General features: G+C 42.1%; 2 protein-coding genes across 7 annotated transcripts in view; one reads left to right on the forward strand and one right to left on the reverse strand.

Annotated features, from left to right (window-relative positions):
• LOC126963577 (E3 ubiquitin-protein ligase RBX1) overlaps positions 1 to 20,605 on the reverse strand; it is a 598,764-nt gene that overhangs the window by 497,234 nt on the left and 80,925 nt on the right. Inside the window, exon 1 of one of the 3 annotated variants that reach the window (XM_050805842.1) lies at positions 20,225 to 20,228. The exons of the other annotated variants lie outside the window; for them this stretch is intronic. The gene's annotated coding sequence lies outside the window, so the exon portion shown is untranslated. Of the gene's footprint in view, positions 1 to 20,224; positions 20,229 to 20,605 lie in introns of those variants that run through there. 3 annotated transcript variants of the gene reach the window in all.
• MRTFA (myocardin related transcription factor A) overlaps positions 1 to 20,605 on the forward strand; it is a 217,625-nt gene that overhangs the window by 153,087 nt on the left and 43,933 nt on the right. For all 4 annotated transcript variants that reach the window (XM_050805826.1, XM_050805823.1, XM_050805825.1 and 1 more), the window contains one exon: positions 12,032 to 12,097. In XM_050805826.1, the coding sequence (XP_050661783.1) occupies positions 12,091 to 12,097 (7 nt within the window). In that variant the 5' untranslated portion in view covers positions 12,032 to 12,090. The remainder of the gene's footprint in view (positions 1 to 12,031; positions 12,098 to 20,605) is intronic.

A 20,605-nucleotide genomic window follows, 5' to 3' on the forward strand; every position in this document is an offset into this window, starting at 1 on the left:
TCAGGAGATCGAGACCATCCTGGCTAACACAGCGAAACCCCATCTCTACTAAAAATACAAAAAATTAGCCGGGCGTAGTGGCAGGCGCCTGTAGTCCCAGCTACCCGGGAGGCTGAGGCAGGAGAATGGTGTGAACCCGGGATGCGGAGCTTGCAGTCAGCGGAGATCTCGCCACCGCACTCCAGCCTGGGTGACAGAGCAGGACTCCGTCTCAAACAAACAAACAAAAAACAAAAAACAGAAAAACAAGCCACAGCTATGTTTTTGGTGCAGTGTACACTGTGCTTACCCATTCAGGCTGGTTTCACAAGTTGAAGGAAGAAAATTATCACGAAAAGGACAAGAGAAACTTAGTGTTTAGGCTGGACGCAGTGGCTCACATTTGTACTCCCAGCACTTTGGGAGGCCAGGGTGGGTGGATCATTTGAGCCCAGGAGTTCAAGACTAGCCTGGGCAACAGGTGAAACCCTGTCTGTACAAAAAATTAGCCAGGTGTGGTGGTGCATGCTTGTGGTCCCAGCTACTCGAGAAGCTGAGGCATGAAGATCAATCACTTGAGCCCGGGAAGTCAAGGCTGTAGTGAGCCAAGATTGCACCACTGCTCTCCAGCCTGGGTGACAGAGCAAGATCCTATTTCAAAAACCAAAAAAGAAAAGAAACTTAATGTTTAGAAAGCTTAAGAACATTATATGTTAAGAAGCAGAAGAGGAAACAATTCCATTGGATGCTGTAGGACAGGGTAGGGCTCAAGAACCAGAAAGCAAGAGAGGTAATGAAACCAAGTTAGGGAACACAGAGACATTTCTCTTCTCTTTCATATCTTTTAGGCTATATCAGAACAGACTTATGGGCACATTCAATAAGTAGGGGCCCAGAGGAGTATTACTTTTGGGGAATGTTATCAGGATATAGCTTGAAACTTTAATACCAACTGATCATGAACATAAAATACTTTCAAGACCCCCCCCGTTGTTTTTTTTTTTCCTGAGATGGAGTCTTGCTCTGCCTAGGCTGGAGTGCAGTGGTGCGATCTCAGCTCACTGCAAGCTCCGCCTCCCTGGTTCACACTATTGTCCTGCCTCAGCCTCCCAAGTAGCTGGGACTAAAGGCACCTGCCACCATGCCCGGCTGATTTTTTGTATCTAGTACCTAGCACAGGACCTAACAAACTAGTATTATGTTGGTGCAAAAGTAATTGCAGCTTTTGCCATTAAAAGCAATGACAAAAACATCAATTACTTTTGCGCCAACCTATAGTTGTTTAGTAAATATTTGTTAGGTGAGTGAATTGAGAAGATCTCTCTCCACACCCTGATTCCCAATCCTTATATTGGTGGTGATGCTGGAAAGTAACCCAGGTAGCAGAACTTGAGTAGCACCTGCTTCTGGAGACACCCTTCACCTGCTTTTAATCATGCATTCTAGCAACGAAGCTGGTGAGTGTTCAGAACAGCCTTCGGTTCTAATTGATAGGCCATGTGGTTTTACAGTTTGGATGTCACTAAATGATTTTTGAGGCATATAGGATAAATAGAATGTAAAATACACCAATAAAATAGGTATAATTCACTGTTGCAAAGATGAGTATTCTAATTATCTGCATGCTGAGCTTCACCTAAGGCTAGCACCCAACCTTTTCCTTCTCTGACCTTCCTGGTAAAACACATTCCCCAGTTTGAAGCTAGAAGTATTGGTGTCTGATGCTGAATTAAGTTGCATTTGCTTATTTTTTCTGGAACCTGGTGCCTGAAAATTAGAGAAAAAATATACCAATTATTAGCAGGTCAAGCTTTAGGAATTTATAGGAGGCTATGAACTTAGAGTAAGGAAATACTATCCGAAACTACTTTTCACAGTTAATATTGGCTGGGTACAGTGGCTCACACCTGTAATCCCAGCACTTTGGGAGGCTGAGGTGGGAGGATTGCTTGAGCCCAGGAATTCGAGACCAGTCTGGGCAACAGTGAGACCTTGTCTCTACAAATAAAAAATTTAAAAATTAGCTGGGTGTGGTAGTACAAGTCTATAATCCCAGCTATTCAGGTGGCTGAGGTGGGAGGATTGTTTGAGCCTGATGGGTCAAGGCTGTGGTGAGCCATGATCATACCACTGCACTTCAGCCTGGACAACAGAGTGAGAACCTGTCTCAAAAAAAACAAAAAAAAAAACAACAAAAAAAAACCAGTTAATATTTATTAGTAAATGTACTACACTGTATATAAACAAGAACTTGGAAGATATACAGCATCATATCACATGCATTAAATTTAGATAGAAAACTCACAGAAGTACATCTAGAGATACCAGATTTTATCTCTTTATTGGGTTGTTCTTTAGCCATTCTCTTCCCGTTGACAAACCTTTAGTGGTAGTCTACAAATATATTTTATGGAAGAAGTGTGTTGGAAAATAAAATTTCTCTCCTGTTGTAAACTTTTGAACAAATAATAATTTTTAACTAGCCAGAGCTTGGGGGTCTATTTTCACTGCTCTTTGTCCTCTGCTCCAGGAAGCTACGTGTGAATTTGTTGTGGTCTCTGTTGCCCTTGTCCTGCAGGTCCTAGGACGTCCATAGCTAAGATGCCAGGACACCATGGAAGCTGGGAAATGTGTTGATAATTTGTGACAGTGGATATCCCTGGTCTGTATCCTGTTCTCTAGATGTCTGAGTTTAATGCTAAACTTCATGAGATGGGACTTGACACCTCCTAGAAGTGTTCACATATGATTGTTTATTAAATTATTCGTTTGGTGAAAAGGAATTTGAGAAAAAAAAGAAAAATTATTTGTTATTCTTAAGTGTTTCAATGTGAAAAATATTAAAAATGATCGTGGAAATAACAACATGTTTATTGTCAAAAAATTTTAACTTAAAAACTGAATCGTCGTTCAAAACACAGCAAAAGATGATGTGCCTTAAAACAGTATCAGAGGAAAGGCTACTTACTGGTTATTAGTTGGAATAAACCTGCTTTGCACTATTTACTTGCCATGATCTATCATTGGCATCACAAACATGGGTGGAGCATATTTAATTTCTCCATATGAAGTAAGCTTAAATTAGGCCAAAGTAGCATTACATAGGGTAGCTCTTGACATGGCATTGCATTAGAATTATCTGCTAAGCTTCTTAAAGAGATGAGGTCTAGGCCCCATTCCAGACCAATTAAAAACCTTCCCAGATGATTTCATTGTGAAGGGTAAGGGTTGAGAATCACTGGAATGAGAAAAGGATTACAAGGATAAGGATACAGAATATTTGGTTCCAGTCCTGGCTTCATTTCCTAGTATTTTGTTGAGGAATTTTGTGTCTATATTAATAAGGCATATTCATCTGTAGTTTTGTTTTGATGTTTTTCTCTGGCTTTGGAATCAGAGAATAATACTAGCTTCATAAAATGAGCTGGGGAAGTGTTTTCTCCTCTGTTCCCTGGAAGAGTTTGTGAATGATTGGTATTAATTATTTTTATTTTTTAATTTATTTTTTTGAGACAGGGCTTTGCTCTGGCACCCAGGCTGGAGTGCAGTGATGTGGTCTCAGCTCACCACAGCCTCGACCTCCCAGGTTCAGGCGATCTTCCTGTCTCAGCCTCCTGAGTAGTTTGGACAACAGGCACTTGCTACCATGCCTGGCTCATTTTTGTAGAGACAGTTTCGCCATGTTGCCCAGGCTGGTCTCAAACTCCTGAGCTCAAGCAGGCCCACCTACCTGGGCCTCCCAAAGTGCTGGGATTACAAGCATGAGCCACCATGCCCAGCTAAGTATTTGGAGAAATATATCAGCGAAGCCTTCTGGACCTGGGCTTTTCTTTGTGGGAAGATTACTATTTCAGTCTCTTTACTTGTTACACATCTATTCAGATGTTCTATTTCTTTCTTGAGTCAGTTTCAGTAATTTATGCCTTCCTAGGAATTTGACCATTGCATTTCTTTTTTCTTTTTCTTTTTTTGAGATGGAGTCTTGCTCTGTCACTCATGCTGGAGTGCAGTGGCATGATCTCAGCTCACTGCAACCTCCACCTCCCAGGTTCAAGTGATTCTTCTGCCTCAGCCTCCCAAGTAGCTGGGATTACAGGCTCGTGCCACCACATCTAGCTAATTCTTGTTTTGTTTTGTTTTGTTTTTAAATAGAAATGGGGCTTTGTCATGTTGGCCAGGCTGGTCTTGAACTCCTGACCTCAGGTGATCCACCTGCCTTTGCTTCCCAAAGTGCTGGGATCACAGGCATGAGCTACCACACCTGGCCTCCTTTTGCGTTTCTGATTTTTGTATATATTTTCTGTTTTTTTTCTTGGTAGTTAGGTAAAGATTTATCAATTTTGTTGTTCTTTTCAAACAACAGACTTTTATGCCTATTGATTTTCTCTGTTGTTTTTCTGTTTTTTGTTGTTTGTTTGTTGTTTTTTGTTTTTGAGACGGAGTCTCGCTCTTTCGCCCAGGCTGGAGTGCAGTGGCGCGATCTCAGCTCACTGCAACCTCCGCCTCCTGGGTTCAAGTGATTCTCCTGCCTTAGCCTTCCGAGTAGCTAGGACTACAGGTGCCTGCTGCCACACCCATCTAATTTTTGTATTTTTAGTAGAGACGGGGTTTCACCATATTGGCCAGGCTGGTCTCAAACTCCTGACCTCAGGTGAACAGCCCGCCTTGGCGTCCCAAAGTGCTGGGATTACAGGTGTGAGCTACCGCACCTGGCCTATTTTTCTGTTTTGTATATCATTGCTTACCACTTTAATTTCCTTTCTTCTACTTACCATGGTTTAGTTTGCGCTTTTTCTAGTTTCCTTTTTTAAAATTAACTGAATTTTATATTCATCTAGTTTCTTAAGGTAAAGGCTTACAGCATGTATTCCAGATCTTTCTTCTTTTCCAGTGTAGGCTGTGAATTTTCTAATATAAACCTATGAATTTCCCTCTAAGCACTGTTTGGCTATATTCCAGAAATTTTGATAAATTGTTTAGTTCAAAGTACTTTCTAATTTCTCTCATTCTCTTTTGACCCATTGGTTATGAATTTCCCAAATTTTTTTCTGTTTTTTGTTATTTCTCTCTCTCTCTCTATATATATATACACACACATATATATGTGTTGTGTGTGTGTGTATATATATGTGTGTGTGTGTATATAGATATATATATATATTTTTGAGATGGAGTCTTGCTGTGTCACCCAGGCTGGAATGCAGTAGCACAATCTTGGCTCACTGCAACCTCTACCTCCTGGGTTCAAGCGATTCTCCTTCCTCAGCCTCCTGAGTAGCTGGGATTATAGGCACCCACTACCATGGTCTGCTAATTTGTGTATTTTTAGTGGAAATGGGGTTTTACCATGTTGGCCAGGCTGGTCTTGAACTCCTGACCTCAGGTGATCCACCTGTCTTGGTCTCCCAAAGTGCTGGGATTACAGGCGTGAGCCACCATGCCCAGCCATATATTCTTTATATACATAATATTTATAGAGATGGGGGTCTTGCTATTTTTGCTACCAGGTTGGTCTCTGACTCCTGACCTCAAGTGATTTTCCTGTTTTAGCCTCCCAAAGTCCTGGGGTTATAGGTGTGAGCCACCATACCTGGCCTGTTTTTGATTTCTAATTTAATTCCATTGTGGTCAAAGAATGATTTTAATCCTTTAAAATGGACTGAAACTTGTTTTATTGCTTGGTATATGTTCCGACCTGGGGAGTGTTCCATGTGTGCTTGAAAAAAGTGTATATTCTGCCATTGTTAGATGGAGTGTTCTATATGTTTGTTAATTCTATTTGGTTGATGGTGTAGTTCAAGTCCTGTGTATCTGTATTAGTCTGTTTTGGGTTGCTACAAAGGGGTACTTGAGGCTGGTTAATTTATAAAGAAAAGAGGTTTATTTGGCTCGTGGTTTTGCAGGCTGTACAAGCATGGCACCAGCAGCTGCTCAGCTTCTAGAGAGGCCTCAGGAAGCTTTTACTCATGAAGGAAGGCAGAGGGGGAGCAGGAGTGTCACATGGCGAGAGACGGAGCTGGAGAGATCCCATGCTCTTTTAAACAAGTTTCATGCATGCGCATGAACTAAAAGAGTGAGAACTCATTACTTGCAGGTAGGGCACCAGGCCACTCCCAGCGGATCTGCTGCCGTGACCCAGACTCCTCCTGCTAGGCCCTGCATCCAACACTGGGGATCATATCTCAGCATGAGGTTTGGAGGGGGCATACATTTGAACTGTTTAAATATCCTTACTAATTTCTACTTAGTTGTTCTATTGTTGAGAGTGAGGTAGATTGTGATTTTTACAGGAGATAAACTCAAATACTCCTTATTCAAAATTAGTTAAATAAGCACCATGCAATTTATTAAAATGTAGAAATGCTCTAGTATTAGTTGTACCTTACAAATGCCAGAAATGACATCTATTAATTTAGTTTCTAATATGTTGGGGCTATTTTAATATTTTTAGTGTGAAGGTCATTGTTAATTCTCATGAAAACTGATGCTTTCAAACTTGGCTCCAACCAGAGCAGTCTTTCAGTCGATTGTTTCTGGGTAGCAATTTCCCCCTGAAGTATGACAGCCTCCAGAGTTGGAAGCCAAATATCTGAGTGGGGTAAGAGAAAAGATTTTTGAGAAGTCTTGTCTGCTTTTTGCTCTCCTCAAGCATATAAATCTCATTAATTTTCAAATGCAGCACTGTTTTGGCTGGCTTATAATTTCTAGTCCAGGAACATTTCCCTTACTCATCAACAAGTTTGTTTTGGAGCCTTTTCTAACATAAACATTCTGAAAAGCAGTGGCCAAGTTTATTGCCATTTGATTAGAAGTTTCATGAGAAAAAGACTTGTCAGTATTCCTGAGTTACGGCCCGGTTAATGAAATGTCCCTACAGTATGAGAATCTTCCTTGAGAAGACTTAACTGAGCAAAGGATGCTGTGGAGGGAGGGGTCTTGTTTTTTTGCTGTCCTGTCCTTCTCATACTAACCCCACCTTCCTATTCTTTTCCACTTCCTCATAATTTATATGTTATCTTCTGATTGTAGAAGCCTTGGTGGAATCAATACATGTATAAGGTAGGAACGGCTACCAACTGCATGTTTCCTTTCCAGTGAAATCCGGGACAAATGACCAGTGGAAGAGCTGGGCATGAGAACCCCACTTCTTATTCCTTTCTTGTTCCAGTCCTGATTGACCCAACTGTTTGATATGTTCATTTCTTGGGTATTACCCCTTGAATCCTATCAACATGCTTCCGTGGTCTTACACGACAGAGATATATTAAGGTCACTCCTTGGCTTTTCCTTCACCCCTAAAGTAGCTATTCAAATAGCAATTGATGCCTTTGTTTGAGGCAGGTAAAAAACTTGATTATTTCCATGGAGAGTGGAGAACCTAGGGTTTTTCATTTTATGGTTGTGTTTCTTTTCTTTTTATTCCATTCTTTTTAGCAGGCAACTCAGTTGATTCACCACCCATCAGCTCTAAAGACATCCGTTCATCTATATATAGGTTGTTTACACAGACCCATTTAGAAACATGATATATTAGATTTGTGGAAATCAGTTAACAGTAAAGTATTAAAGGCTTATGCTTGTATACAAATAAATATTTTTGTTTAGTCTTTACTGGCTTGGGGAATGATGAGCAGATCTAAGTAGTGATATACAATGACATAGAGAGATGTCAAAATTCCTACTCTCCTAAATCTCCATAGGCTTGTACGGTCTGTGAAAATCATCATTTGTTTCAGATATTTCTTGTTGAGGGTGGATGTGCATTAAATTTATGGCCTCTGAAATTTATTCCTGATTTTGGTAACTTTGGCAGTGAACACAGAATGTATGGCTCTGTGGTATTTACTGAAAGGGGGTTATTAAATAATTGCTTCTAAAATGAATAATCCTAAGGTCTGGAAATGTAAAGTCATTTTATTTATAATGCTTAGAATTAAGAGGAATTAATAGACCAAGGAAACAGAAACTTCATATAAACAGCTGTTTCTTTGTAGTTGAAAGTCTCCAACGATGGATCATTTTAAGTCTACACAGATAAACATAAAGCAGATAAATTATAAAACAAAATGAATTATAGGTTGACTGCCATAATTCTGAGTTTACTGCTTCAGTCTTTTTTCCCCTTCTTTGTAACCATTGAAGGTTATGCAGTGCATAAAACAACACATATCTAAATCAGGTTATTGCAGTACCCAAGATAATTCTGTTATTTGAGTGGGGAACTTTTGTCGGATGTCAGATAAACACAAAGTTCAAAGTTAACTCCTAGGAGGGACAAGATGGAATTTTCAGATAACTGAACTTTAATTTCATTTAGTTTTAGAGGTGGAAAAGTTTTATTATATAAACTTTCCTCTTTGTACTAGAGCTGTATATGTGTGTGTATATATATGTATACATGCATAATATATACACGTGTGTATATATGTGTATGTATATTTAAGTTGAATATGCCTTTACTGTAGTCTCCACAGAAAACTTGAATCATAAATTTATTAAATGTGTTAGCTTTCATAAATTTAAATTTTTGCATTCATGAAGCAAGAAGTTTTTCAATCAAGAAGTTTATATAATATCCCTATGGCCCTATTTATATATGGTTTACTTAAGAAGGCTAGTGGTTAATATTTCAAAATTGTTCTTGGATAATAGCCATAGCTTATGTTAGTTATTGTTTCTTTGAAGTATTCAGACTTACTAAATTGCATTGTTCCCTTATTCTCTGAAATAAAATTAATTTGTTACATTTAATCATTTTCTAATAGCTCATTTTACACTGGGCTTTAGAAACACTCTAAAAGATGACAATTATTTGCCCTTTTATGCCTCTTACATTTTATCCTGCTTGGCTGTCTTTTCTTTCTGATAGAGAGGCACATTGCCTATGATCAGGTGCCTCCACTCTAGAGTCACGGAAATGTGGTTATGAATCCCAATTCCAGCACCTTTGAGCTGTGTGACAAAAGGCAAACTTTTAAATATCTGATTCTTAGTTTCCTCATCTGTAAAATTGAGATAATAACTGTAGTATCCTCACAGGGCTTTTTAAAAGGATTAAAAAAGTTAAAAGCATGACAGTCACTTAACACAGGGCCTGACACATAGTAGCACACTCAATTATTATTTGTGTTTTAATGCAATTATTGTTGCTGATCTATGATTATAATTTTTTTTCTGAAATTAACTTCCTAGAGTAAATTTGTTTTACTGAAGTTGATCACCTGAATTCCTTTGACCCTGTTGAACCATCCATTTTACTTAGCCCCTTTGTCTGTCTCACCAGAGAATAAACCCAGGTGATCACACTCCACTCCTATGATCACAGTAGAGCAGGCTTTCAGAAGATCCTAGAGAGGCAAAGTAAGGCCCAGGTTTTGGAATCAGAATCCCTGTCTCCAAATCCTGTTCTACCTCTTATTAGTGGGATAACCTTAGGTGTATTACTTAAACCTGCTGGGCCTCACTTTGCTTCTCTGTAAAATAGGATTAGTAATACCTATCTTGCCCTGGCACAGTGGCTTGCACCTATAATCTCAGCACTTTGGGAGGCTGAGATGGACAGATCACTTGAGCCCAGGAGTTCAAGACCAGCCTGGGCAACATGGTGAAACCCCGTATCTACAAAAAAAATTAAAAAATTAGCCGGGCGTGGTGGCACGCACCTATAGTTCCAGCTGCTCCAGAGGCTGAGGTGGGAGGATCCCTTGAACCAGGGATATCAAGGCCTTGGTGAGCTGAGATTGCGCCACTGCACTCCAGCCTGCCTGACAGAGTGAGACCTTGTCTCAAAAAAACAAAACACCAAAATGTATCTTCATATGGTTGTTATGAAGATTAAATAAGTTAAAATGTAAAAGAATGTAAAACAGTGTCTGGCAGAGAGTACTTGCATCATAAATGTCAGCTATTATTGTAACTCCTGCTGTTTTTATCTAGTTAGTTCTCCAAGGCTTTGTTCTTAACAGTGTTAATTTGTAAAATAATAATAGCCTCTTGGTTCAGTTTCTCAGACTGTTTGTAACATCCTTTTGAGATCCAGTTCAGTACAAGAAACAATTATTGAATGCCTACTATGTATTAAGTGCTATGAGGGACATATATCAGTAAGGCATATTCTCTTCTCTCCAGGAACTTATAAACTGGTAGGAGAGGTAAGATATTGAAGGGCTACTATTACACAAGGCAAAATATTATACTTTTTCCTAACACATAAAAGGTAGCTCACAGGAGGCCTATAGTAACTCTGAATGCTGTGGAGTGAGTCAGGAAGTTCAGATGAACAGGGTAGGGATTTCCAGGTGAAGTGAATAAAAGAGGTAGGAAAAAACTCATGGTACTTGAGGAAGAGTAACTGGCCAGCCTTGATTAAGATGACTTAAAATGGGAGAGAGACAATACAGGCAAGGACACAGCCAGGGAGCTACGACTGCAGCATGGGAAAACATGGCAGGGTAAAATTGATAAGAGAGGAGTGTGAGTGTGAGGAGGTAGAGTTGAAGTTGGCCTAGACATTTAAAAAAATACTGGGAAAAATAGTGATATCATTAAAGAAGTAAGGATGGGAGTGGATTGGGTTTTTGGGAGGAAAACAAGTTTGGGTTTGGATCTACTGAATTTGAGATGTAGGCAGGAGCATGGTTATGGTTCTGCCATTCTTGGATGCCTCCCTAAAAACTGCTCTGGGGATAGAAAAGGCAGATATTAAGATGATTCCCAGTAGATTCTGGTTCCTCTCAGATGTGACTTGGAAGGCCCATACACTTGAAGACAATTATGTAAGGAGACTTTCCTTGGCCCGTGGGATCCTCCTAACCCTCCTTCTCTGAACATTTTCTTTTTTTTTGTTTTATTTTTTGACATGGAGTCTTGCTCTGTCACCCAGGCTGGAGTGAAGTGGTGTGATCTCAGCTCACTGCAACCACTGCAGTTTCTCATTTAGTCTCTGAATGACAGCTGTGCCGTCGTCATTCTGCCTAGTTTGTAGTTGTAACACCCTTTTGGTTTAACTGGCTTTTGAAAGAAAGATAGTTGATTTTTTTTTTTTTCCTGAGACAGCGTCTCACTCTTGCCCAGGCTGGAGTGAGAGAGAATAGCGTGATCTCGGCTCACTGCAACCTCCGCCTCCCAGGTTCAAGCAGTTCTCCTGCCTCAGCCTCTTGAGTAGCTGGGATTACAGGCGCCCACCACACCTGGCTAATTTTTGTATTTTTAGTATAGATGGGGTTTCACCGTCTTGGCCAGTTTGGTCTCGAACTCCTGACCTTGTGATCTGCCCGCCTTGGCCTTCCAAAGTGCTGGGATTATAGGCGTGAGCCATCGCGCCTGGCCGATAGTTGATTTTTAACTTTAAAAATCTCTCTATTAAGTTGTTTCATTAAGCAGTATTGCCAGAGTGAAAATAAGAGAAACACCCATCAGTCTCCCCTAGCCCGGATGTGCTTTGAGTCATCTAGCTTGATTGTTTCACCTCAACAGAAAAGGCTGTAAGTGAAGAGAAAGAAGAAAAACAGAGGCATATTAATGGTAAAATATTTTGTAGGCTAGAAAAAGGCATTGCTTGGTGAAATGGCTATAATTTTTAGATGCAAAAGAAAAAGTTTACGAATAGTACTTCCTGATCTATGTGAGTAGTACTTTCATTCACTGTACTTATGGCGGTAAACATTTGTTAAGCGTAGAACCTCTGGAGAGCTTTTTCTGCTGGATGATGGTCCTCGTTATGATATTTTGAGTTTGGAATAGGTGTTTTTTAGTTTTAGGAGGAGGAGTCAGTGTTGTGGAGGTTTTGAGTAAAAGGCAAGACTCTGGTGCTTTGTGGATTGTTATCGCCCTGCAAGACCCTTCGCAACTTCCTCTCACCGCCCACAGCAGAATACGGAAACTCTGCTGTATCAGGCCACTTCTGCAATTACAGACAGTTGCACTTCAAGGGGACCCTTCTTTCACACTACATCCTTCTGTTTTTAGACTTTTTTTGCATTTGAAAATGTGTTTTTTGAGGTGGAATACCCAACTGACCTCTCATCTCTCCTCTCTTTCTGCTGCCCTGCAGTGCTACAGTTGAAACTCCAGCAGCGCCGGACCCGGGAAGAACTGGTGAGCCAAGGGATCATGCCGCGTAAGTGCCTCTCTCTCAGCATTTGGTAGATTGCTTTTAGGACATGGCTGTGTTTACTGAGTATGCCGTGGGAAGCATCTAACATAAAACAAGGATGATGGGTTTTATTTTCCACTCTTTTCTTTCTCATGACTTTCCAAGTTTAGAGCTCAGTCACTAAATAGTTAACTAATTGATCAAATTCAGGGAAACAAACTGGGTTTAAAGGGTCAAACCTGGTTTAAATTAGGTGTAAAGGGTGCCATTGAATTTTCCTTTACTTTGGAATTGCACCTCTAAAAGAATTTTCACTCTGTTATACTTCCTTTTATAGGAGAGGGGCAGATCTTGAGCTGGGGTATTGTGAGGAAGAACCACTTCTTGCATATGCTTTGCCTTCATGTTCTGGTTCTTAGGAAGAGAAACCTCTTTTCTGGTATTTTGAATCAACCACAGTTTTATGCAGAGTGAGATCCTGAGATACTCTAAGGCTGGCCTGGGTGTGAGCATGGCTGAGTAGAGTCGTTGATGGCGCTATCACAGCACTGGGCTCAGTGGGTGCAGAAGTCCGTCCCTTAGGGGAAAAAAGAAACCAAACCTTGCAATCTGTTAGAAGTAAGGAAATTTGCCTTTAATACCAACAACATTATAAACAGAGTTGAAACTGGAGCTGGTGAGGTTTCGATCTTTCTGACATTTCTTTTTTAAATCATCAGCAGAGAACATAGGCTCTCCCTCTTTTCTGTTTGTGTGTTATCACTACTTGGATACACCGTAAGTCAAAAAACAGTCATACAACTTCTGGCTTCATGGTGGGAGAACTGATGTTTTTCACTTTAACTCGTTATCTGCTGGCTGACTGCTACCATATTTTCCTAGCTGTCATTCATTCATTCATTCATTCAAACTCTTTGAGTACCTAATATATGCCAGTTGATACAGCAAGATAAATCCGGCTCTTGCTCGCAAGTGATTTATATTTAGAAGGGCAAGACTAGTAAGACAAGAAATTTCAGAGCAGGGATCACCTTGAAGTGCAGCTGGTAAGTTCAGAGCATGGTAAGTACTATCAAGTCAATTAACTGATTGGTGCATTAATAAGTAATAGGAATAAGATGGGGTCACTTTGAATAAGATGTTCAAGAAAGGCCTCACTGAAGAGGAAAGATGAGCTGAGATCTAAAGGATCAGGTGAAACTGGCCATTCAGAAAGCAGGAAGAGGGCTCAGAAGAAAAAGCAAGTGTTTGGGCCTGGTGCAGGCAAGAAGTTGGTGTGTTTGGAGATCATCAAGTAAGCCAGTGGGGCTGGGGCGTGGTGGAGAGAGAGAAGTGGCAAGTGAAGACGGGTAAGGTGGGCAGGGCCAGAACCAGGGCATTATCACCCACATAGAGGAATTGGATTTGACTTTTCATTTTAATTTTTTTTTTTTTGAGACGGAGTCTTGCTCTGTTGCCCAGGCTGGAGTGCAGTGGTGCAATCTTGGCTTACTGCAAGCTCTGTCTCCCGGGTTCATGCCGTTCTCCTGCCTCAGCCTCCCGAGTACCTGGGACTACAGGCGCCTACCACAAGGCTCAGCTAATTTTTTTTTTTTTTTAAAAGTAGAGACGGGGTTTCACCATGTTAGCCAGGATGGTCTCAATCTCCTGGCCTTGTGATCTGCCTGCCTCGGCCTCCCAAAGTGCTGGGATCACAGGCGTGAGCCGCCACGCCTGGCCTTCATTTTAATTTTTGAGAGATGGGGTCTTGCTAGGTTGCCCAGGCTGGACTTAACCTACTGGGCTCAAGCAGTCCTTCTGCCTCAGGCTCCTTAGTGGCAGGGACTACTGGTGTGCCTCACCATGCCCAGCTGGATTTGGTTTTAAGTGCAATGGGAAGCCATCGAAGACTTTTAAGCAAGTCAGGACGGACTTACCACAATAGTGATAGGGTCCATTTCTAAGAGAACCTTGTAACAAGTATAAGGAGCGTGGGGTCTGTTTCTTTCTTTTAACAATTTTTTTTAGGCCGGGCGCGGTGGCTCAAGCCTGTAATCCCAGCACTTTGGGAGGCCGAGACGGGCGGATCACGAGGTCAGGAGATCGAGACCATCCTGGTTAACACGGTGAAACCCCGTCTCTACTAAAAAATACAAAAAATTAGCCGGGCGCGGTGGTGGGCGCCTGTAGTCCCAGCTACTCGGGAGGCTGAGGCAGGAGAATGGCGTGAACCCGGGAGGCGGAGCTTGCAGTGAGCTGAGATCCGGCCACTGCACTCCAGCCCGGGCGACAGAGCAAGACTCTGTCTCAAAAAAAAAAAAACAAAACAATTTTTTTTTTTTGGTGGGGGGGTGGGTACAAGGTCTTGCTCTGTCATCCAGGCTGAAGTACAATGGCATGCTCATGGCGCACTGCAGCCTCCACCTCTCTGGCTTTCGAGCAGATCTTCCCACCTCAGCTTCCTGAATAGCCCTGGGACTATAGGTGCAATCCATCATGCCTGCCTAATTATTTTTACTTTTTGTAGAGATGGAGTGTGCCTCTGTTGCTCAGACTGGTCTTGAACTCCTGGGCTCAAGTGGTCCTCCTGCCTAACCCTCCCAAAATGCTGGGGTTACAGGTATGAGCTACCTTGCCTGGCTTGGGGTCTGTTTCTATCTTAAACATCAGCCCAGAGAGCTTAGGTCCCAAATTAATCTTTTTGTTTACTGCAGTTCACTGCCAGACTATTTACCTACATTATGCTATCTTCTATGGCCTCCAGTGAAGGACTCTCTACCCCCAGTTCTTAAAGCAGTAGGTGGCTTGTGCTGTGCATCAGCAATGTGATCAGGTCAGGCAATGCTGTACTTTACAAAACTCGCCTAATCTCCCAGTCCATACTGTGGAGAAACAAGATACCTACCCAGTGTCTCATCTACTTGTCCTTTTCACCAAGGACATCATATATTTAGTGTCTACTTTGTGCCTAGAGTAGTCCTAGATGCTACCAAGATTAAAGAAGAGGCATGGTACCTGTCCTCAAGACATTGAACAGCCAAAATTTGGGCTGCCAAAACATACCCATACACAAAATAAAGAGCAATTCAGTGCTGACACATGGGATACTATCCGTAATTACAGCACTAATTCTGAGAGCATAATGCTACTTCTCAGGACTTGTAGTATGTTCAGGATCTAAAAGCACTGCACAGAATGAGTGCCCTGCATTCTTTTTCCTGTCTTTCCTGTAGTAACAGGGGCTACTGGAGATCACTGTTTAATAGGATTTATCTGTTAGTCTCCTTACTTAGCATTTCTTGTAATACTCTATGTTGGTAAGACAAATGAGCCAGGTGCAGTGGCTCACACCTATAATCCCAGCACTTTGGGAGGCCGAGGAGGGTGGATTACCTGAGGTCAGGAATTCCAGACCAGCCTGGCTAACATGCTGAAACCCCGTCTCTACTAAAAATATAAAAATTAGCTGGGCATGGTGGCATTCCTATAATCCCAGCTACTCGAGAGGCTGAGGCAAGAGGATCGCTTGAACCTGGGAGGTGGAGGCTGCAGTGAGCTGAGATTGCACCACTGCACTCCAGCCTAAGCAACAGCGAGACCCCGTCTCAAAAAAAAAAAAAAAAAAAAAAAAAGACAAATGATGCTTTGGTTATTGCAGTTATCTGCGTATATGCTTGTATCTCCTACTAGACTATGATCTCCTTGAGAAAGTATCATTCATTTATATATACATATAATCGGTCCCCAGTGCCTGGCACTGAATGAAGGAATGAATGAAGACAGCCAGTTGTAAAGTGCGGTGTGTGCATGTGTGTATGAGAAAGCCCGACAAACTGAAACAGATACCAGTCTATTGAAAACCTGTTGGAATTCTGGGCATGGAGTTTGAAAGAACACTCCCATTCTGTCAGAAGCCCAAATTCTAAAATTGTCCTGAATATCTAATCATATACTTTGGGTTGTTCTCTGTGTCTGTGAAGTGAGAATAATTGCCTTTCCTGTGGGAATGGAAATGACCTGCTTCTATGAGAATATTGCATTTTCCCATATACCAAGATCCACCTTCAGCTGTGGACATAGTCTTGTTATCAGTTTTTCTAGAGAAGGAAGTAGGTAACAAATTCTTAGATTATGAGAAAGAATGTTGAGGACTGGGAGTAGTTTCAGGTGTGAATTTTCTTCTCATTTACGTACCTGTTGGTACATGGATAGGGTCTCTTGTTCCCAGAAATGAGGCTTTTATTTTTTATTTTTTTGCCAGACCCCTACCTAGTGAGTAACCCTCCTTCACCCCTACCCTGTGTCCCCCAGCTCCTGTTGTAATCTCCAACATCCTCTACTACCCCAACACCCGGTCATCCTGCTGACTTCCACTAACCCCACTCCTCACCCTCCACTCCATATCTTTTTTTTTTTTTTTTTTGAGACAGAGTCTCGCTCATTCGCCCAGGCTGGAGTGCAGTGGCGCGATCTCGGCTCACTGCAAGCTCCGCCTCCCGGGTTCACGCCATTCTCCTGCCTCAGCCTCCCAAGTAGCTGGGACTACAGGCGCCCGCTGCCACGCCAGGCTAATTTTTTGCATTTTTAGTGGACACGGGGTTTCACTGTGTTAGCTAGGATGGTCTCGATCTCCTGACTTCGTGATCCACCTGCCTCGGCCTCCCAAAGTGCTGGGATTACAGGTGTGAGCCACCGCGCCTGGCCTTTTTTTTTTTTTTTTTTTTTTCTTTTTTTTTTTGAGACGGAGTCTTGCTCTGTTGCCCAGGCTGGAGTCAGTAGCGCCATCTCAGCTCACTGCAACCTCTGCCTCTCGGATTCAAGTGATCCACCTGCCTTAGCCTCCCAAGTAGCTGCGACTACAGGCACATGCCACCATGCCTGGGTAATTTTTGTATTTTTAGTACAGACAGAGTTTCACCATACTGGCCAGGCTGATCTTGAACTCCTGACCTTGTGATCTGCCCGCCTTGGCCTCCCAGAGTACTGGGATTACAGCTGTGAGCCACCATGCCCAGCCTTCCATTCCCATTTTCTTGACCTGAGGTGTTTGTTTGTTTTGTTTTGTTGAATGGATTCTTGTTCTGTCGCCCAGGCTGGAGTGCAGTGGCGGGATCTTGGCTCACTGCAACCTCCACCTCCAGGGTTCAAGCAGTTGTCTCGCCTCAGTCTCTCAAATAGCCGGGACTATAGGTGTGCACCACCATACCCAGCTAATTTTGTGTGTGTCTGTGTGTGTGTTTTAGAGATGGAGTTTCACCATGTTGGCCAGGCTGGTCTTGAATTCCTGACCTCAAGTGATCTGCACACCTCAGCCTCCCAAAGTGCTGGGATTACAGGTGTGAGCCACCACGCCTGGCCAGCCTGAGGGGTTTCTGAAAAGAGCTCTCAGATTTAAATTTTATTGTACAACTTAGGAGGTAGGCAGGGCCCTCAAGCCGAGGGAATGGGCAAGTTAGTTATGGCTGTATTTTGTCTCATCATTTCTGGTTGATATCTTTTATCAAATTCTTCTCCGTTGAATTTTTTTGCCTCCGGGAAGGAAAGAAACCCATCTACCTCATCTTCCAGAACACTTGCATGTAGTTATCCTATAGGACTGGCTGTCCTGACATCGTCATATCTGTAGGACACAGTGTGCTTCAGTGGCTCCCTTCCCTTCAGGGTTGTTCTGTTTCTACATGTCATTCAGTGTTGGGGTATGACCTTTCCATAAAATTTAAGGGATTAAAGAATCCCCTGATTCCTACATACCTCTCTGTACTGCTTGATATGCTCTGTTCATGGCGTCTCAACTGAGATACAGAAGTTGTTTTTTGATGTGCTGTTAAACAGAATCATTTCGCAGTATTCTTTTTTTTTTTTTTTTTTTTTTTTTGAGACGGAGTCTCGCTCTGTCGCCCAGGCTGGAGTGCAGTGGCCGGATCTCAGCTCACTGCAAGCTCCGCCTCCCGGGTTTACGCCATTCTCCTGCCTCAGCCTCCCGAGTAGCTGGGACTACAGGCGCCCGCCACCTCGCCCGGCTAGTTTTTTTGTATTTTTAGTAGAGACGGGGTTTCACCATGTTAGCCAGGATGGTCTCGATCTCCTGACCTTGTGATCCGCCCGTCTCGGCCTCCCAAAGTGCTGGGATTACAGGCTTGAGCCACCGCGCCCGGCCTCGCAGTATTCTTTATTCTCGTGTAAACATAAGTTTCAAATTTAACATCACTTAACTCTACCAAATACAGAGTGCCAGATAGCAGAGGCTTATATAGTCTAGGCCCTAAGTTTTCACTAATGATGTCTTGCACATATCTTGAGGGCGAGGACAGATGGCAGAGATAGGGAGCTGGTCTTGAAATCCAAAGATGAAGACCAGGAATGCCACTGTATCCAGGATGAAGACTCCCAGAAGAAATTGGTCATGTTTGGTACACTTTCTTCTCAAAGCTTTCACTGCAGCCTTTCTCTATGATGTTTAAAGGTGTACAGGGTCATAAGGTTAAGGTGAAAATTAAGAAAAACGTTCTGGCGTGAGAGCTGTTGCAGAGGATAACCTTTCAAAGGAAAACATGGAAGGTTTTCTGACCTAGACAAATCAGAAAAAAGTCTCCTGTATTCTTTCTGGATGTGAGAGAAGCTTGTTTGTCTCTTGTCAGTCCTTTATAATTGAGAATCCTTGGAAAAAAAGCAGAGTACCATGTTTCTAATGCTACAGTTAACCCTCAATTTATTATTTTCCCATATGCAAGTAGTAGAAAAACCTTGACTAACACATGAGGAAATAATTATTTTTGTCCTATAGATCTTCGAAGACCTTGCTCTGTCTTCTTGACCGAGCTTGTTTTTTTCATTTTTAATGATGTTCCTGTGCACCCACAGCAGAGTTAAAATTTCTTCTTAAAAGTGCCAGGATTGATGACTATGGTCTCTCTCTATCTGAAGCTGCAATTCTTTTTTTTTTTTTTTTTTTTTTTTTTTTTGGAGACAAAGTCTCGCTCTCCCAGGCTGGAGTGCAGTGGCGTGATCGCGGCTCATTGCAACCTCCGCCTCCTAGTTTTTGTATTAGTAGTAGAAATGGGGTTTTGCCATGTTGCCCAGGTTGGTCTCAAACTCTGGGCTCATTGCAAGTGACTTTCCTGCTTCAGCCTCTCAAGTAGCTCAGATTACAGGGACCGACTACCACGCCCAGCTAATTTTTGTATGTTTAGTAGAGACATGGTTTCGCCATGTTGGCCAGGCTGGTCTTGAACTCTTGACCTCAGGTGATCCACCCACTTTAGCCTCTCAAAGTGCTGGTATTACAGGCGTGTGCAACTATGCCTGGTCCTGCGATTCTTAATAATGTTTTTGTTATTTGTAATTTGGGAATCATGACTTACATTATTCTTCACCAAATATGCAACCTAAGTTTCAACATTCTTTTTCCTAAGTACATGTGAATCAAATCCATTTTGGTAATCTTTTTTAAAACGAAATTTTTAAAAAAATGGATTAGGTTGTGACTCACTAATGAGATGTTCAGGATTTGGTAACCAGTAGACAGAATCTAGGACCTTAGGCTAGCCCAGTTTGCAGAGATGATAAAAGAAATCAAAGGATACAGAGACTACAACTTATTTTATGATAGGCTGAGCCAATATAAGGTAATAGTAATGGTGATAATAAAGATATAAAATGAGCCAAAAGGAAACTTTTTTGTTTATATATATTTTTGAAACAGGGTCTGGTTCTGTTATCCAGGCTGGAGTGCAGTGGTGCAATCTCAGCTCACTGCAACCTCTGCCTCCTGGCTCAAACCATCCTCCCACCTCAGCCTTCTGAGTAGCTGAGACTACAGGTGTGGACCAGCGCATCCAGCTAGTTTTTGTATTAGTAGTAGAAATGGTGTTTTGCCATGTTGCCCAGGTTGGTCTCAAACTCTGGGCTCAAAGTGATCTGCCTGCTTCGGCCTCCCTTAGTGCTGAGATTACAGGCATGAGTCACTGCACCTGGCCTAAATTTAATTTTATTTATTGAACAACCCCCGAACCAGAATAGGTGCAGAGAGGCTTCCCTGAATCTTTTAAAATAGATTTTATTTTTTAACAGAAATTTCAGTTTCACAGCAAAATTGAGCAGAAGATATAGAGATTTTTCATATACCCCCCTGCTAAAAATTATAAGTAATTTTTAGTTCTTCAGTTTTTGTAACCCCTGAAAAGATAAACCAACTTCCTAAATCTTCAGTGTTTCTTGTAATAAGACCGGAAGGCATTATGATTTGACATTGTCACTATCAGGCTATCTTTATAAAATACTTAGATAGGCTGAGAGTGATGGCTTATGCCTGTAATCCCAGCACTTCGGGAGGCCGAGGTGGGTGGATCACTTGAAGTCAGGAGTTCGAGGCCAGCCTGGCTAACATGGCGAAACCCCATCTCTACTAAAAATACACACATGCAAAAATTAACCAGGGGTGGTGGTGCATGCCTGTAGTCCCAGCTACTCGGGAGGCTGAGGCAGGGGGAATTGCTTGAACCTGGGAGGTGGAGGTTGCAGTGAGCCGAGATTGCACCACTGCACTCCAGTCTG

Source organism: Macaca thibetana, chromosome 10, assembly GCF_024542745.1.
Source record: "Macaca thibetana thibetana isolate TM-01 chromosome 10, ASM2454274v1, whole genome shotgun sequence".
Lineage (NCBI taxonomy): Eukaryota > Metazoa > Chordata > Mammalia > Primates > Cercopithecidae > Macaca > Macaca thibetana.